Raw genomic sequence first — 17,201 nt, forward strand, 5'->3', positions numbered from 1 at the left:
CAGGCTACTTGCGACACACTGCAGCGAATGGGCAGAATTCCTGGCAGGACGCACTCGCTACCTACCCCTGTCATCGTGCATCGACTCGAGTAGGTCGATCGTACAGATCTTCACTACCTACATGACCTCACCTTTTCTTTACCCATGCCAGAGCTGAAGCACACCTACGTCATCGTGGCATGTAGACCAGACACCAGCCACGACGAGACAAGCGGCCCTCCGTCTTCCTAGGCTACGTCCAGGACGAGATCATGATGATCCACCCCGCGCTCGTCAACAAGCTCGTTGTCAACCACGGCTCGGCTCAAAAAAGGCAACTCCTACCCTGACCTTGTCCCCTCATTCAGGTTGGAGCGCGAGTACTCGTGCACGGTGAAGGACGCGTGTTGCCTGCGCTGTATGGTGGCGACCGCTTACGCACCTTGCATCGTGAAGCACACTTGGTGCCTTAAATGCAGTGAAGAAGACGCGCTCGCTCTTCGTGTTCTTGTCACGTGTTAGCACAGGACCATAGCGAAACCTCTCATGCAGCGCGTTCGCACTGTGCTCACTTCAAGGTCGTGTTTTGGTGCAGAGAGATAACAGTCATAAGGACGGCCGAGGTCCGTATCCTGCGAACCACGGCAAGAAGTAACTGTATAATGTATCGTTCTGCATCGATTTCCTGGTCTGTACATGCTCCCCACACTCGAAAGGGCCTGCAGCAGTGGCAATCTGGCCGTGTGACTCTACCGAGAAGTATGACCATAATGCTGTTTATACCATGAGATTCCGAGGAATAATTGCGGCTCGGAAGAGCGCCACTTGCTATTGACACCGTGACATGCGTACATAATATGAATGCTACGTTTTCTCTGTCGAACTCAGATACCGCGCCTCATGGGTTCCGCACAGCCTGGTCCAAGGATGCTGTCTTACTCGTCCCTAGTCCCTCTTGAGCTCATCGTTCCACCGACCAGCGACACTGACACTCTACCATGTCTCCTGAGGACAACATGTCGAACTCTCCAGATTTTTCGCCCTCAGATTCGCCCACTATGCAGTCCCTCGTGCTCCCAGTGGAGGTCATCGAGGGCATCATCGACTGCTGCTCCTATTACACGGACACACTACTCGCTTTTGCTCTCACTTGCCGTGACCTTCATCCTCGTAGCATCCTCGTTCTCTTCACGGAGGTCCGCCTCCGAAGCAGGGATCGGGTCTTGGATTTCTGCGACGTTCTCAAAGCGAAACCTGAGCGCCAGTCTATCGTACAATCTCTGTCGCTTCGGTGGGAGGCTTTCGCTCCACATCCCCTGCTGTCTATTCTATCTGCTCTTCGTCAGATAACGTTTGGAGGGCGTGTATGTGACCCCGTACAATGCCACCCTTCCACTCTACTCTGCTGCAGGCAATCCGGGAGCGGCCTTCGGAGTCTGACCATCCAAGGCGCTACCTTCCCGACGTGCACCGCCTTCCTCCACTTCCTTTCCGCCTTCCACAGCATTGAACACCTCACGTGCGAAGGTCTCCAATTAAAACAAAAGGGCGAGGCGAATCCGTTTGTGCAACACCAATTGTCGCGACAACTGCGTCTGAGAACGTTGAATGTGGGTGCTATTATGGGTGCCTCCGTATTTCTCGTGAATTGTGACCTGGACCCCTTTTCCTACAGGTGCTTCTCAGCGTGAATGAGGAGATCACAAAATCGTTGCTCGGGATAGCTCCACCACCGGAGACTACCCGCTCGCTTCACACCCTCAATCACCGTCGTTCGTACCTCATCTTCTCATACTCATCCTAATCTCATCGCGTATCAGAATCCTTACTCATACTTCCTCCGTGAACAGAAGGGTGCTATCATGTTTCATTCACATTGTGGATGTTTGCTTGGCCTGAGAAAATCAAACGTGCTGTGGACATCTTGACAGGCCCGGTAGCAATGAAGATGAACACTGTCACTGTGTTCCTCTTGTATGATGACACTGGGAAACTATATCGCGAATGCCGTCGACCTGCCACCTTGGAGCTGTTTGCAGCATTGGAGAAGATTCTCATCAAGTACCCTGCCTATCGTGTAATTTTCACAGCTATGCGTGGCCTTTGCATGAACCTGCGGAAGACGATCTCTAGGATGGAGGAGGTTCGAAGGTGCTTTGCTGCGGTAAGCGACAAATGGGCGCTGGAAGAACAGCTCAAATATTGTGAGTTCCACTCACTAAACATGAAGATGATATAGAAATTGACTTGCGTAGCTGGAAAACCCGGACATGACTCGTGCGTCTCTGCACTTGTCGTCTCATCAGACGGGCGATGGGTAGCGACTGCCTCCCATGATTCCACGATCATCCTTTGGGATTCCCGAGCTGCCTGCATCTCGCAAGAGTGGTTTGCCCATGATGGAGAGATCGCGAGTCTCGCATTCTCACCAGACGGTCGCTCCCTCGCGTCCGCAGGGGATGATAAGGTGGCAATCTGGAATATCAGCGGCAACTCACGCCAAGTCGCCACCCTCGAAGGTCACACTCACCCCGTCGTCGACTGCACATGGTCAGGGAACGGTGCTTACATTGCATCTCGAGACCTCGGGGGTCATATGCGACTCTGGGATGGACGAACGTTCCAACCGCTGCCCCTTCGCGGCCTCAACCAAACAACAATCATCGAGCCTCTGTTCTCACCTGACAGCCACTGGCTTCTGGTCCACATGTGGAACGGCTGTGGCGTTTGGGATGTGGCATCTGGCGCATACCTTTCACTCAGCCGATCCCAAGATGACCCGGCCAATAATCCCTCCACCGCCGCGTTCAGTCGCTCGAGTACACACATCGCTGTTGGATACATGGATGGGACGATCTATGTTTGGGACATGGAGAAAAGGCAGGAGCCTCTGCTCTGGAAAGCGCACACACAAAAGGTCAGCGATGTGGCCTTTTCCCCAGACGGTCGGCTACTACTCTCAGCCTCGTACGACAACACAGTCAAGACGTGGGATGTACACACTGGTGTCATGATGCAGTCATTCGATGGACACGCGTTGACGGTGTCTCAGGCGTGCTTCTCCCCCTGCGGGAATTACATCGCCTCTGCATCTGCTGACAGGACGGTAAGGGTGTGGAGGACAAGTGATGGATCTTGCTTGGCAATGCTCTCCGATCATGGTGCCTGGGTCTCGTACGTCGCATATACTCCGGACGGGACAATGCTGTGGTCTGCGGCCTCCAACGGGACTGTGTTGGGTCGCCGTGTACAGGACCCCATGCCGGACGAGTCCGAGTTTTGAATGGAGTTGTGCAGTGAATACATGACACCCACCCCTGTGCATGATGTACTATGTATATATGCTGATTGGCGTCGATCTAGCATCAGATGTTCTATGCAGCTTCGTTTGGAGATCCGTACGACTGTCGTTCCCGTAAGATCTTCATTAAACGTCTGATATCCGCTGAATCCCACATTTCCCCTTTCCGATTATACAGCGATGGATTGCGCAAGTCGATCTCGACAGATACATCGTGCGGCAGACATCTATTCGAGCGTGCATGGTGGAAAGCATATCCAATCCTACAGTCCTTCCTCGGATTCGCGTGAGAGAGCGATGCTTGCAATTAGCATTGAGACATTACGAACGAACCTTATCGTCTCGTTCTCCGGTCCCAATGCTGAGGGATTTACCAGTAGCAATCCGAGGTCGACGGCCTGACGTGCCTACAAAAATGTCGTCAATGATCGTACAGCCCTCGCGGTTGCTAACTCTTCTCTGCGACGCCACCAAAATAGCGTCCAGCAGCTGACGGGGCACGCAGTCCAGATCTTGCTCTCGTCCGTCGCCCTCCCTGACGGCGACCTACAGGCCCTCCGCTCCTTGCATCGAGTTGTGGCCTGAAGAAGCTGCGACATCCGCGCGGCGCTATTGGGAAACTCACTCACCGGCTGCTTGCTTGAGACGGAACGTGGTCTTCGTATCCCGCTTGCTTGAGGGTTGGAATTCAGTATGCGGCGAGGAATGAACAATGGCGGACGACCCGTACCCCGCGGGGACTGCTGTAAAAGGGGGGGTTCGCCCAAACGGGCTGTTCTCCCAAATTGTATACATTCGGAGAGGATGACGACCGTAGACACAGAGTTGAGGACTCGCGTTCGCAGCCCGCATTACCCGGAATCTTCCTGGAATGGTACATCGGCCATTCACCATCAACAGACCTTTGGCTCAAGAAGCAGAGCATGTATAGCCAATACAATGACGATATCGTGGGGGCGATGCAGGTAGCGTCAGCGCTGCCTGGAGACTGACGCGAGGGTCGCGCGCCGAAGTCATGGCAGGAGTCCCTATGAGAGCAATGAGAAGCAAGGGACAGGCAAGGAAAAGCGAGTCTTTCGAACACCGATGCACTTGCGTGGAGAGACACCAATAAGGATACCTAGCTCGCACTTGATCGACCCAGTACACGCTTTCCGACATCCTAGCTGAGCGGCTGCGTGTCGATTCAAGTGCGACCGAAGGAGACGGTCGGGGTCGCCTGCGTGTGCAGAAATTGACTCAAGTGTGGGAGGACGCGTTAGGTGACAAGCAGCTGCTGTGCAGGATGGTTGCCAGGGTGAGAGGAGAGTCCAAAAGTCGTGCATCATGACGGTGATGAAACATCATAGAGAGTTGTTGTTGAGCGCAGTCGAATTGAGCGCAGTCGAAAAGTTCGATGCTGCACACGCCCCAGCAGAGAGCGTGCAACCGGGTCCGGACCGTCCGGGACGTGGCCCGCTTGTAAGCGCCTGTCAGGGACTGGCAGTGGAGTCTGGACGTTGCCTCACTTTGTCACTGCTCGCCTGCGTCCTTGGATATCCCCTCGCACTTACCATCTGCTTACAACTCATTGCCCTCCTGGCCTTCGAAAAGTGACTCTATTCTCTACTATCAACAACTCGCTGTACGGCATGCCGCTCCTCGCTGTATTTCGCGAGCTGGCGTGCCTCCTGTTGTCTACATAGCTAGAAACTCACAATGCCGCCGTACACCTATCCTTTGGAAACTGCTGCCAGGATATATGCTCTTGCACGCTCTCGCCACCCCTCTCTCAGTCTCAGGGAACTATCCTCAAAAAGCTCCGTCGCATTCGCCCCACCCTGTCATCGGCCTATGGGATATACATGTGCCTCAATGTCTATCCTGTCTATCTAACTTGCCTCAAACGGATGCGAGGACCGCCACAGAGGTCATGTAAGAAGCAGATGGGTCGTCCATATAGTCAATATGCGTCGTCCTGACAAGTGCGGTGTGCTTGTAGATTTCATCAAGTCTTGCCTTCATGTTTTGGCAATCTGCCTACTCACCCTCAGCATCGCTTTGGGCCATGCCCATCGCTCGGAAAACCCGATGGCTCCAGTAGCCAGGGGAAGCTTTCCTTCGTCTACCCTCTCTGGAGCTGCGGCCTGGATGGGATGTGATCGACTAGCTACACCTATGTCTTGCGAAGACGCGCCTTCCTCTCCGGTACGTCCTCGCCCTTCTCCTACCCTCGTAATGGACCCGACCATTCCCGAGTCGTAGCGAACAGTCCACGCCATATTGCCTCCAATGATCAATTTCCCGCCGCGTCCAGCACCCGCGAGTGTCCGGCTCATCGCAACTCCCACTATTCTTGATGCACCTATGTGAACGCATAAGCGACCTCGCATGACGTCTACGCACTCAACATCTGACGGCAGCCCGAGCCTTTTATCCACAGACGACGCTCAACTAGCCGACTTCCTTGAGCTCGATGAGTTCTACTATTGCGCAATCGGGGGGTCGTTCCCAGCACTGAAACTGGCCCTGTAGCCGGCAGCAAACAGGCCGAGGCGTTCGGGGCGGCGGACACGAATGGGGCGGCGCGCAGGGAGATCGCGGCGATAGCGCACGAGCCGTTTGATTGGAGGAGGAGTAGCAGGTACGTCCTCGTTCCCGCCTTCTTCCACCCTACTATCTTCCTATTTTCCCCATGATTCCCGTGTTCGACATCTTTCTGTTCGAACCAGCCATACATCTCGTTCTCGCGGAGTCAGATGTCGAACCCAGCTCGGTGTCTGGAGTTTCGCGTTCCGAGTCGAAGGTCGGGCGTTGACGTACCGGTTCTTGCACATAGGCCAACACACCTTTCGTCTCCAGGTCCGCCAGGACATGCGCACCCTCGAGATCCGCTGCAAAGCTGAGACCTGAACTCTCTGCAGGTCGGGGACGTCGCCAGGCAACTCGGGCCACACCGCCGACCACGGGCAGCATTCATGGGTGGCCGTACTCGCTACATACCCCCCTGTCGTCGACGTACACTGCGGCACCCTTTACCCTACGAGCTGATTCACATCTACGGTATCCTTGCATGCAGATCGGATACTGCCCACAACTAGACAATCAGTTTTCTGCCTTCCTTGGCTACGCCCAGGCCGAGACCGCGATGATCCGCCCCGCGCTCGCCGACCAGCCTGCCATCAACCGATGCTGCTGTGAGAGAAGGCATCTCCCACCCCGTTCCCGTACTCGCAATTAGGTCGGGGAGGAAGTACTCGCACGTCACGAAGGACGCGTGGTTCCTGTGTGGTATGGGGCGACCATGGGCGCAGCGTGCATCGTGAAGCACACTCGGTGCCTCTGATGCCATGAAGCGAATGCGCTCGCTCTTAGTTTCTCATTGCGCATCGCCATTGCATCATCTCTTAGAGGGTGTTTGCGTGCTTTCCTGGCTGGGGGTTAGTCTGTGATGTGGTGCGATATAGGTCGTGACGATGGCTGAGACCCGTATCCCGTGTTCTTTGGCAGAAAATGACATGTACTGTATCGTTCAGCATTCACTGCCTGGTTTGTACATGCTCCACACATTCAATGACGAACAGACTTGCCGCAGTGACGATCTGGCGGCGTTGCTGTACCGAGAAGTGTAGTGGCGATCCACAATGTACGCAATGATGTATAGCGTGAGATTCACAGGAGATGCTTGCGGCAATGACGGGTACTTTTTGCTACTGACACGGCGAAGTGCGGAGTCCGTGCTTTCGATGCGAAATCTTCTCTGTCAAACTCAGATACCACGCCTCATGGGCACAGCGTGGTCCAAAGACGCTGTCTTACTCGTCCCTAGTCCCTCTCGAGCTCATCGTTCCACCCCAGCGTAACTTGCACTCGACGCACCCATGTCTCCCAACAACGACCTCCCGAACTCCTCACGTCCCTCGCCCTCGAATCCGCCCACCATGCAGTACCTCGCGCTCCCTGTGGAAGTCATCGAGAGCGTCATCGACCGCTGCTCCCGCGACACGAAGACACTGCTTGCTTTCGCTCTCACCTGCCGCGACCTCCATCCTCGTAGCATCATCGTCCTATTCACGGAGGTCCGCCCTCAAAGCAGGGATCGGCTCTTTGATCTCTGCGACGTGCTCAAGGCGAAGCCCGAGCGTCAGCCTATCGTGCAATCTCTGTGGATTCATTGGAAAAACTTTGCTCCATACCCTCTGCTGTCTATTCTGCCTGCTCTTCGTCATATAACGTTTGGGGTGTATTGTGATCCGCTAATGATATGCCACCCTTCCACTCTACTCTGCTGCAGGCGATCCGGGATCGGGATTCGGAGCCTGACTATCAAGAACGCTGGATTCTCGACTTGCACCGCTTTCCTCCAGTTCCTTGCCGCATTCCCGAGCATCGAACACCTCACATGCAAGCAGCTGTCAATAATACAAAAAGGCGAAGCGAGCCCATGGGTGCAAAAGAGTCTGTCTCGCCAACTGCGTCTGAGAACGTTGACTGTGAGTGTTGTTATGGTTGTCTCCGTGTTGATTCGTTATTCTGACTTCCACGCCTCTTCCGACAGATACTTCCCTACGTAGACGAGGACATCACGGAATCATTGCTCGGGATAGGTCCACCGGTGATTCCCGCTTCGCTTCCCACCCTCAACCATCATCGTTCGTATTACAGCTCTTGTCACAATCCCTGCAATCTCATCGCACACACTAGAAACATCGCCCATACTCCCTCAGTTATCAGACGGTACCCTTGAGGTCTCGTTGACATTGCGGATACATGTTTGGACGGAGGAGATCGAATGCGTTGTGAAAACCTTGGGGGGTCCAGTAGCAATGAAGATCAGCACCGTCACTGTGTTTCTCAAGCATGACAACACTGGGGAGCTATACCTCCAATGCCGTCAATCTGCGAACCTGGAGCTTTATGCAGCACTGGAGAAGATCCTCAGCAAGTATCCCGCCCATCGTGTGGTACTCGCGGTAAATGGTGGCCTTTGCTTGAATATGCGGAAGACAATCTCTGCGATGGAGGAATTCAGAAGGTGCTTTCCCAAAGAAAGTGAGCACTGGTCGCTTGCAGAAGAGCCCACATACTGTGATTTTCACTCACCAACCATGGTGCTAAGCTAGAGGTTGACTTGTGTAGCTGGAAAACCCGGGCATGAATTGTGCGTCACTGCACTTGTTGTCTCCCCAGATGGGCGATGGGTAGCGACGGCCTCCGATGATTCCACGATCATCCTGTGGGATGCCCGAGCTGCCTGCATCTCGCAAGAGTGGTTCGCCCACGATGACAGGGTCAATAGTCTCGCGTTCTCACCAGACGGTCGATACCTCGCGTCCGCAGGTCACGATAAGGTGGTGATCTGGGACATCAGCGGTAGCTCACACCAAGTTGCCACCCTCGAAGGTCACACACGTACCGTTAAAGACTGCACTTGGTCAGGAAATGGTGCTTACATTGCATCCCACGACTCCAAGTACAACGTGCGGCTCTGGGATGGACGCACATTCCAACCGCTACGCTTTCAATGCCCCAGCAAGCAAGCAATCATCGAGCCCCTGTTTTCACCTGACAGCCACTGGCTTCTCTTCCACGATTATGAGAGCTGTGGCGTTTGGGATATGGCGTCTGGCACATACCTTCCGCTCCCATTCGAGGGAAACGCCCAGGCTAAACATGCCTTAACAGCCGCATTCAGCCCAGAGAGCACCCACGTCGCTGTTGGATACAGTGATAGGACGATCCGCGTTTGGGACATAGGGACAAGGCAGGAGCCTCTGCTCTGCAAGGATGACACAGGTGGCGTCACCGATGTGGCCTTTTCCCCGGATGGTCGGCTGCTGCTCTCAGCCTCGAACAACAAGACAGTGAAGACGTGGGATGCACACACTGGTGCCATGATGCAGTCATTCGATGGACACGCGTTGACGGTGTCTCAGGCGTGCTTCTCCCCCTGCGGGAATTACATCGCCTCTGCATCTGCTGACAGGACGGTAAGGGTGTGGAGGACAAGTGATGGATCTTGCTTGGCAATGCTCTCCGATCATGGTGCCTGGGTCTCGTACGTCGCATATACTCCGGACGGGACAATGTTGTGGTCTGCGGCACGGAACGGGACTGTGTTGGGTCACCGTGTGCAGGACTTTATGCCGGACGAATCCGAGTTTTGAATAGAGTTGTGTAGTGAATCGTCTGTTCCCGCTCCCCGGCGCATCTCATACGTTTGCGTCATGATGTACTATGTATATATGCTGACCGGTCTCGATCTCGCCTCAGATATTCTGTGTAGCTTCGTTCAGTGATACGTACGACTGTCGTTCCCGCAGATATTTACCCTACATCTTGTATCTGCTTCATCACACACCAACCCTTTCTGATTATGCAGCGATGGATTGCGCAAGCTGGTTCCGTGTCGATCTGGAAAATCAAATCGTGCGCCAAGATATCTTTACAAACATACCGGGTGGAAAGCTCATACGATCCGACAGGCCTTTGAATCGCGTGAGATGTCAAAGCTCGTAACTAACATTAGGAGATCATGAACGAACGTCATTGTTTCGCTGTCAAGTACCGAGACGGAGGGATTTACGACAACGGCCATCCGGCGTCGACGGCGTAACGTGCCTACGCGAATGCCGTCAGTGGTTGCGCAGCGCCCACAGTGTCTGAACCTTCTTCGATTAACGCGACGTGAAGCGGTCTGTCCCGAAGATGTGCCCCCTTCGACCAGACTGCAAGCTGCGACGCCACACCGACGGCTTCCAGCAGCGGACAGGGCCCACAGTCCAGATCTCGCTCCCGTTTGTCGCCATCCCTAACGGCGATTTACAGGTCCTCCTGCTCCTTGCGTCCGGGTTTGGCCCGAAGGATCTGCGACACGCGCGCGACGCTATCGAAAAACTCGGCCGGATATTCTGTGAACAAGACCACTCACTGTCCTCTTGCTTGAGGCGGCGCGCATTGTGCCGCTGAGGCCCATGCGTTGCAACGGATTCGGAGAGATTCATCTGATGGGATGTGAAAGATGCATTCATTGAGGGATGATGATTGTAGACACAGAACGGGTACCTATATTCGCAGAAACGTTACCCTAGTATAAGGTATCAGTCATTCGCCGTCATCAGACCTGTGACTCGAGCACTGCGGCGTCCACAGGGAATGCGACGACGAACTCACCTATGAGAACATTGAGAAGCAAGTGCCAGGAAAGATGGATCCTTCAGACACCGGCGCGGTTGGACCTGGAATATGACTCACCTTGACTTCCCCGAACATCTGCTATACGCTGTACGAGACCCCACCTAAGCAGATGCGTGTCAATGTCGAGTTCGCGACTGAAGAAGACAGTTCAGCTCGCCTAGGAAGGGTGATGAGAGCGGGCATGTGTGGAGATATGAAAGGGTGCATTAGGGGACAAGCTACGGTTGCGCGCAGGACTCATGGCCGTATAATGAGAGGTCGGTCCAAGCACAGTGCATCACGACAAATACCGGTGATGAAACGTCCGAGGTAGTAGTAGACTTGAGGCCAAAAACAGAGGGAGCGTGCGATCGGGTTCATTCCGGGACGCGGCCCGCTTGTTAGCGCCTGGCAGGGACACCGTCTCCCCCCGACGCCCGTCGTCCAAAACTGCAACGTCGCCTCGCTCCATATCGCTCGCTCTTGAATCTGCTGTAAGTACCCAAATCTGGACCTCGCCCTCCACCACCGCTGTCAGTATCTCGCTCTGGAGCATGCAGCCCCTTCCGTGCAAGCTCTCCCAACGCCTGACAGCCGAGCGCATTGTGTGCCCGACGTCTGCGTCCGGCCTCCGCAGCGGGCGCACGCTGGGGAAGGGCGGTGATCGTCGGTAGGGCGTAGGATGCAGCCGTGGGGGGAAGCATGGGGGCAGATGGGCTACGTAGACGTGAACCGCGTGAGGTTCGGACGCGGGGCAGCGGCGGTGGTGGAAACGGGCAAGGCGTGCCGGACATCAGCAAAACTAGCAAACCATGGTCTCGCATGGCCACGGCGCCCGAAACTGACCTACCCTTTCCGGAAACCGCAAGCGCCGCCTAATTCTGGCCAACTCCCATCCCTCCTGACGGAATCTGGCCATAGAGCATCTGCGCGGATGGACACCGGTAATGATAGACAGGTATGTATCTTACGATATTACTTCATACCAGTTACTTTGCATGAGACAAGGTGCGCGGAAAATAAGACTATGCAAAGCCGCCAAGCGCTCCGACCCTCCACCACATCCTCCTCGGCATTCCTCACCAATCTCCTTCCTCTCCCGAGCGCGCTCGTTGTCGTTGCCCATCCTCCTCTCCGCCTCCGCCCTCTCCGCCTCCTCATCTACGACACTTTGCGGATCTTCTCCGAGCCGCCGAGCCTTACCTCGCTCGCGCCACGCGCGAGGCTAATGGAAAAGTCGAGGATAGATTGGAGCTCCACGTCAGAAAGCTGGGTGGTCATGATGGTGTTGACGTATGAAGAGGCGCATACATTGCTGCGCCTCGGATCGATGCGTACGGCACTGCACCGAACACATTCTATCCCTACCCCATCTTCAGGCACGCAACCGTTCAAGCAAAGGCATATAGGAGAGGCGGGTAATGCTATTTGATACAGTGAATACTGAGTCACTTCGCTATATTGTCATAGAATACGGGCGACGAAAAGAATGCAGCACATCAGACACTTTCACTGAACAGCGATCGTCTCGCCACCGCCAACTGAAGGGATCTCCAAACCTAATACAGAGCCCCGGACGAATGGTGCAGTGGCTGCCCCGTCTGAATGAGCCTCTTGCGGATGCACAACCGCCTCTGTCGTCGTTACGTCCTTCAGCTGCCAGTTCTCTTCAATTGCCTCAAGCGGGGCAACCACGACGTCCTCCCGTGGTATTGGCAGTACTTGGTGTTGTCACTGTGGATGACAGCGTACTGACTAGATGCCCGAACGTAGCGCCGGAGTATGCTTGTTGATCATGAGCGCCTGCCCCGTATGGTGATGTTCCCTTCACGATCCTCATCCTGTCTTCTTTCTAAGTGTACTCTCCTCAAGTGAAATTTTCAAGCTTGCGCATCGGATCAACAGCCTGTCATTCTGCTAGCCCTGCCCTGAACTCCCACTTCCAAAACCCCCGCCTCTCGACATGGTGTCTGCATCCCTCCTTTGTCACCCGCTACCACATTCCAATGCTACGATGTGCCCCTCGGGCTCTGATGATTGTGAGTCGTGCCGAGATGCCGTAGCTGCTAATGTCTAGGTTCCACTCTCTAGACTGCAACGTCCCGGGAACAACCCACAGGTATGTACGATGCGCATATACTGGTTCTTGCCCCTTCAGAAAGCCATGTTGCCTCACTTACCTTTCGTGTTATTGCATGGAGCACAGCTAACGAATATTTTAGGTGCTTATTTAGCAGGGACGCTGAGGCTTGGATTGCATGTGAATCGGGGTCGGTTGTTCTCGTTATCGTGTACTTACGGCTCTGTGTCTCGGGATCACCTGCTCGTGCTCAGTCAGCGATTAGCCTTACTAACCCTAACCCTGTCTGATTCTATTCGTAGCAGTGCGTCCTTCTTCCGTGTATAGTAGTTTGCGTCCAATTAGTATAATTTATCAAAATTACATACTCGATTATGTGATAATTCTGTTGGCTAGTTCAGCATGATAAATGACCGCTCCGTAGTGTGAGCCTGGGCATCCATGGCAGGAATGACACCAAACATTGACCATCTATGTTCATTGACCTAGTCAAAAATGTACAATATTGGCCAGATTTCTGCTGCAGTACGGTACCCGAAGACCATACACTCAGCCAGAAGTGACAATCAGTGTTCAAGCGCCCCGCAAGGTCCGGCCATTGCAGATCATACCTGGCGATTCTCTACCAGTTTTCGCCATCCCTTTGCCATATCTCGCCAATCTGGCCGTGTAAGACGGATCCCGGACATAACTGACCATTTCTTTCGCTTTTTTGCTGATGGACGTTGGGAGCACGGATCGCGCTTAGGATGTCCGGGTGATTGGGGCAGCGGGAGATGGGGGCCGGATGAAGGGAAGACCGCCGAGGAAGGTATAAAAGGAGGGGGGGCCGCACTGCTGGAGGTGCAGCGCCCGCCCTTCATCTTTCTCTTGCTTAGCTGTGGAGGACGGCTCCGGCTCGCGGGGTGATCGTTGTCGCCGATATAGCTGCGTGCGTGCGGCTGACGCTGCTATTGCGCAGTAGGGAGGATTAGCAGGGCGGACGAATGCGGGGTGGTGGTGGGGTCATGGTGAGTGTCGCTAGTGTCGTTGGAGGTGCGGAATGTGTACTGATGGCGGTTGCTCTTGCAGTTGAGTGACTGGGGAGCATCGGCGGTTAGCAGTAGAGAGAGGAGCGGACGTAGAGTAGAGGGGGATGACGTACGACTGTCTGCTTGTCCTTGAGCCCAACGGTGTCGGGCTCTGTCCGAGCGCGTGCTTTGGTCTGGCTCACGTTGTGTTCCCACACGATCGCCGCGATTGGGGTTGTCGGGGCCGCGAGGATGCGCGCGACGGATTTGCCGATATTCTCGTTGGTTGTGAGGATGTGGCGTGCTTTGCCATCTCTACGTACCTTCCATGTCATCTCCTTCGAGGGCGACGGCGATCGGCTGCGCGGGTGAGGTGGGAGGTAGAGCTGCATCCACCAGCCCACGTCGATGAACGTGTACGGCACGCGGAGCCGCTGGATGAAGTCGTGGATGGCGAGACGCTGAGTAGAGCGGGATGGGAACGTACGGCCCCGCTTCTCCTTGAGCGCATCGCCGTCATCGGAAGGCCGCTCATCGAGCGTTTGCGCCTTGGCCTGGCTCACCTCGTCTTCCCATACGATCGCCACGTGATTCCATGATCTGGCTTCCGGGAGGATGCCCGAGGCATATTTGCCGATGTCCTGGCTGTTTGTCAGGACGTTGCGTGCTGTACCGTCTCCACGTACCTTTCGTGTCGTCTTCTTTGAGTGCGGCGACTGTTTGCTGCGCAGGGGAAGTGGGAGGCAGAGCTGCGTCCACCAGCCCACGCCGATGAACGTGAACGGCACGCGGCGCCGCTCGACAAAGCCGCGGACGGCGAGACGCCGACTCGTACGCGGAGCCGACGTACCTTCACGGACGCCCTTTGCGCCTGGCGTGCGGAAGCCGCGCGAGGGGCGGGGCGACACAAGGAGTGGGAGTGCGTCAGGACGGGATGGGATATGCGATGGGCCAGGATCGGCAGCCGGCAAGGACAGGGCAGCGCCCGCCTCGCGCCCTCCTCTTCCGCTTGCGTTCTGGTGGGGATCGTCGTTGGCGGGGGGTACGTCGTTGCTCGCCTGTACGGACGGCCGCGCGTGCGATGTCGGGTTGCTGACGGGCGTCCTGCATCCGGCGATGGCGGCGCGGTCGGGTGGAGATGGCGAGCGGTTACGGTACGCGATGTCGGTAGACAGGCAGCGTCGCACGTACTAGAACAGGTTGTTGGGACGAGCGAACAGCGTCGGCCAGCATCGCAACCTGAGCTCGGATTCCGGTGATGAGGGCTTGGCTCGGTGCACGACGGTCGGGGCAGAGAGTGACCTGCGTCGATGTCGGCCGAGGACGCGCGTTGCCGCGGGTGGACAAGCCCAAGCTAGCGGCCGCGGTCAAAGAGAGCGAGGCGGCCAAAGCGCGAGACCGTAGCTAGGCCATTTGCACCGTCGCAGCGGGGGTACCCGTACTCGTAGATTAAGACGTGTAGAATACAGAATAAAGGTGTCGACAGCGCGATACAGGGGCGCACGAGTCGCACCGACATGCGGGCGCCCGAGTGATTCGCCACTGTCCGCCACCACCTCCGACCGCCATCTCCGACCTGCCCTCCCGCTGTACACCTTGGTTTCCACCACTCTGCCTTGCAATCGTCAGCTGTCTGGGGTACACCAAACGCGCCAGCACAGTCCGCCGGCAGGAATCAACGGCCGTAGACGGCCTAGCGAGTAGGGGGGCGGCACAGGTGAGTGCGAGCACACGTCTCCAAGTCTTGCCCGGCACACGTACCTGCACTGCATGCAGGCGGGAGCGACCGCTGTGGACGATCTGCAGGAACGGGCGGAGCGCAAAGCGAGGTACGTACCTTTGCAGATCTCTGGGACACGCGCTGCCAAATCGCGACCTTGTCCAAGTCGCTGGCACCAGGTAGGTGTCCCATACCGGTGTCCAGGAACTCCAGCGTGTAGGCACGCCGTACAAACCCCTCCATGTCACCGCGGAGCAGCCGTCGGTACTGAACCCGCAGTCTCGTCCGGTTGACACGACCAGGTAAGGTTTCGCCCGTCTGGTGTCCACACGCTCCGCTGCTCTATACAGGCGGCCACCGAACATCTTCTCGACCGCTGGAGACTCGGTGGCAGAGCAACGTGGTGGCCGTAACACAAGGGAGCGACGGCCGCGGAGGAGCGGGAGGAGCTGGGCGGGCGTGGAGGACGTGGTGGTGGAGATGTGCACGTATCTACGTGGAACGAAGGTATGCTGTCCCGAATGTACATATTGCTTCCCGAGCGGCGCGGCACGAGTGAGCCCGTAGCTTCATCCGGCACGCGACTTCACCGCACGCCTGACTCACCAAGATATCGAGTATGTAGCCGTTACGGACTACAGGAGGAGATGTGGCCAGCAGGCATTTGGCTGGACATCTGCTCGACTCTGCAGCGGCCGCGAAGGAGTTCGACCGCCATTTGAGGCACGTACGTCCGAGACCGCGTTGCAAGCCGGGCAACAGCCGCGTCCGCCCAAGGTCAGTCCAGCGACAGCCACGCCACCAGCGAGCTCGATTGCGCCCTCCACCTCCCCCCGGAGCGGAAGTGCGGCGTTCGCGGGCAACGTACTGGCCGACGAGGTACGCAGCACGGCGGGGCACTCCTGTCGCTCCAAGCACCCCGATTCTCCCCGCGTGGACGGTGCGTCCCCTCCCCGTCCCACAACGACACCGTGCCACAGCCGGCGCCCGAAGCGTCCACGGACACCGCAGGCCAGTGCCTGGACGCTGCCTCGCTCTGTGCTCCCTTGGACATCGCCTCGCACCTACCATCTGCTCACCACTTGCTATCATCCTAGTATTCGAATCCCGACTCTTCTCTGCCGCCATTAACGTCCCGCTCTATGCCACTTCTTCCCATCTGTTTCCCAATCTCTCCCTGCGCCCGGCCTCCCAGTCGATTGGCGTACCTCTTGCTGTCTACATAGCCAGGCCCTCACAGCGTCGCGGTACATCTATCCTGCTACCCGAAGATATGCTACTGACGCTCCCGTCACCCCTCTCTCACTATCAGGAAATCGTCCTCAACGAGCTCCGTCACGTTCGTCCTGCCCTGTCATCAGCCTGCGCGATATCCATGTCTTCACCGGATACCTATGACTTGCCTGAACCGGATGCGAGACCCACCAGAGCTCACGGTCGGCGCAGGTACAAGGTGAGAGTCGTGTATTCAGTCAATTTGCATCGGACCGACACGTGCGATGTGCTTGTGGGCATCATGGATTCTTACCTTCATCTTTTGGTGCATAGCAATCCTCGACATCGCGTCGAGACATGCTCGTGGTACGGAAGTTCTCATGGTCTAGTAGCGAGGGGAAGCTTTGCTTTGTCTACCCTCTTCGGAGCTGCGGGCTGGGCAGGATGCGATCCCATGTCTTGCGAAACGCGCCTTCCCCCCCTCGGCGAACAGCCAGCGCCATATCGCCTTCAACGACCGACGTCCTGCCGCGTCCAGCACCCGCGCGTGTCTGGCCCGTCGCGACCCCTTCTATTACTGGTGCGCCCCTCTGAACCCGCAAGCGACTTCGCACGACATCCACGCCCTCGATGGTGACGGCAGCCCCAGCGCCTTGTCCGCAGACGACGCCCGACTGGCCGGCTTCCGTGCGCTTGGGGAGCTCTGCTGTCGCGATGTCGGGGGGTCTTTCCCACCACCGA

The 17,201-nt window shown here is 56.4% G+C and overlaps 5 protein-coding genes across 5 annotated transcripts; 3 read left to right on the forward strand and 2 right to left on the reverse strand.

Moving 5' to 3' along the window:
• Positions 1-977: 977 nt before the first annotated feature.
• Positions 978-1,783, forward strand: DICSQDRAFT_174067 (uncharacterized protein; the record flags this gene model as incomplete). The annotated part of the gene is made up of 2 exons (XM_007369868.1): positions 978-1,175; positions 1,655-1,783. The coding sequence occupies 2 exons, from the start codon at positions 978-980 to the stop codon at positions 1,781-1,783; spliced, it is 327 nt and encodes a 108-aa protein (XP_007369930.1).
• Positions 1,784-2,245: 462 nt separating this feature from the next.
• Positions 2,246-9,426, forward strand: DICSQDRAFT_69705 (HET-E; the record flags this gene model as incomplete). The annotated part of the gene is made up of 3 exons (XM_007369869.1): positions 2,246-2,427; positions 2,800-3,186; positions 8,964-9,426. Coding segments are annotated over 3 exons (1,032 nt in total), but the record flags the coding sequence as incomplete, so codon positions are not given.
• A 338-nt stretch (positions 9,427-9,764) lies between these two features.
• On the forward strand, positions 9,765-11,198 carry DICSQDRAFT_140460 (uncharacterized protein). The gene is made up of 5 exons (XM_007369870.1): positions 9,765-10,126; positions 10,191-10,263; positions 10,325-10,346; positions 10,514-10,557; positions 10,614-11,198. The coding sequence occupies exons 1-2, from the start codon at positions 9,968-9,970 to the stop codon at positions 10,203-10,205; spliced, it is 174 nt and encodes a 57-aa protein (XP_007369932.1). The 5' UTR covers positions 9,765-9,967; the 3' UTR covers positions 10,206-10,263; positions 10,325-10,346; positions 10,514-10,557; positions 10,614-11,198.
• Positions 11,199-12,869: 1,671 nt separating this feature from the next.
• DICSQDRAFT_140461 (uncharacterized protein) lies at positions 12,870-13,414 on the reverse strand (the record flags this gene model as incomplete). The annotated part of the gene is made up of 1 exon (XM_007369871.1): positions 12,870-13,414. A coding segment is annotated over exon 1 (241 nt), but the record flags the coding sequence as incomplete, so codon positions are not given.
• Positions 13,415-13,465: 51 nt separating this feature from the next.
• On the reverse strand, positions 13,466-15,437 carry DICSQDRAFT_174069 (uncharacterized protein; the record flags this gene model as incomplete). Its single annotated transcript, XM_007369872.1, has 4 exons — positions 13,466-13,594; positions 13,660-14,166; positions 14,212-14,715; positions 15,363-15,437. The coding sequence occupies 4 exons, from the start codon at positions 15,435-15,437 to the stop codon at positions 13,466-13,468; spliced, it is 1,215 nt and encodes a 404-aa protein (XP_007369934.1).
• Positions 15,438-17,201: the final 1,764 nt, after the last annotated feature.

Source organism: Dichomitus squalens (assembly GCF_000275845.1).
Source record: "Dichomitus squalens LYAD-421 SS1 unplaced genomic scaffold DICSQscaffold_57, whole genome shotgun sequence".
Classification (NCBI taxonomy): domain Eukaryota; kingdom Fungi; phylum Basidiomycota; class Agaricomycetes; order Polyporales; family Polyporaceae; genus Dichomitus; species Dichomitus squalens.

What these genes read in the sequence shown, in the direction of transcription:
- DICSQDRAFT_140460 (XM_007369870.1), top strand. Translation starts at nt 9,968, where the DNA reads ATGTGCCCCCTTCGACCAGACTGCAAGCTGCGACGCCACACCGACGGC.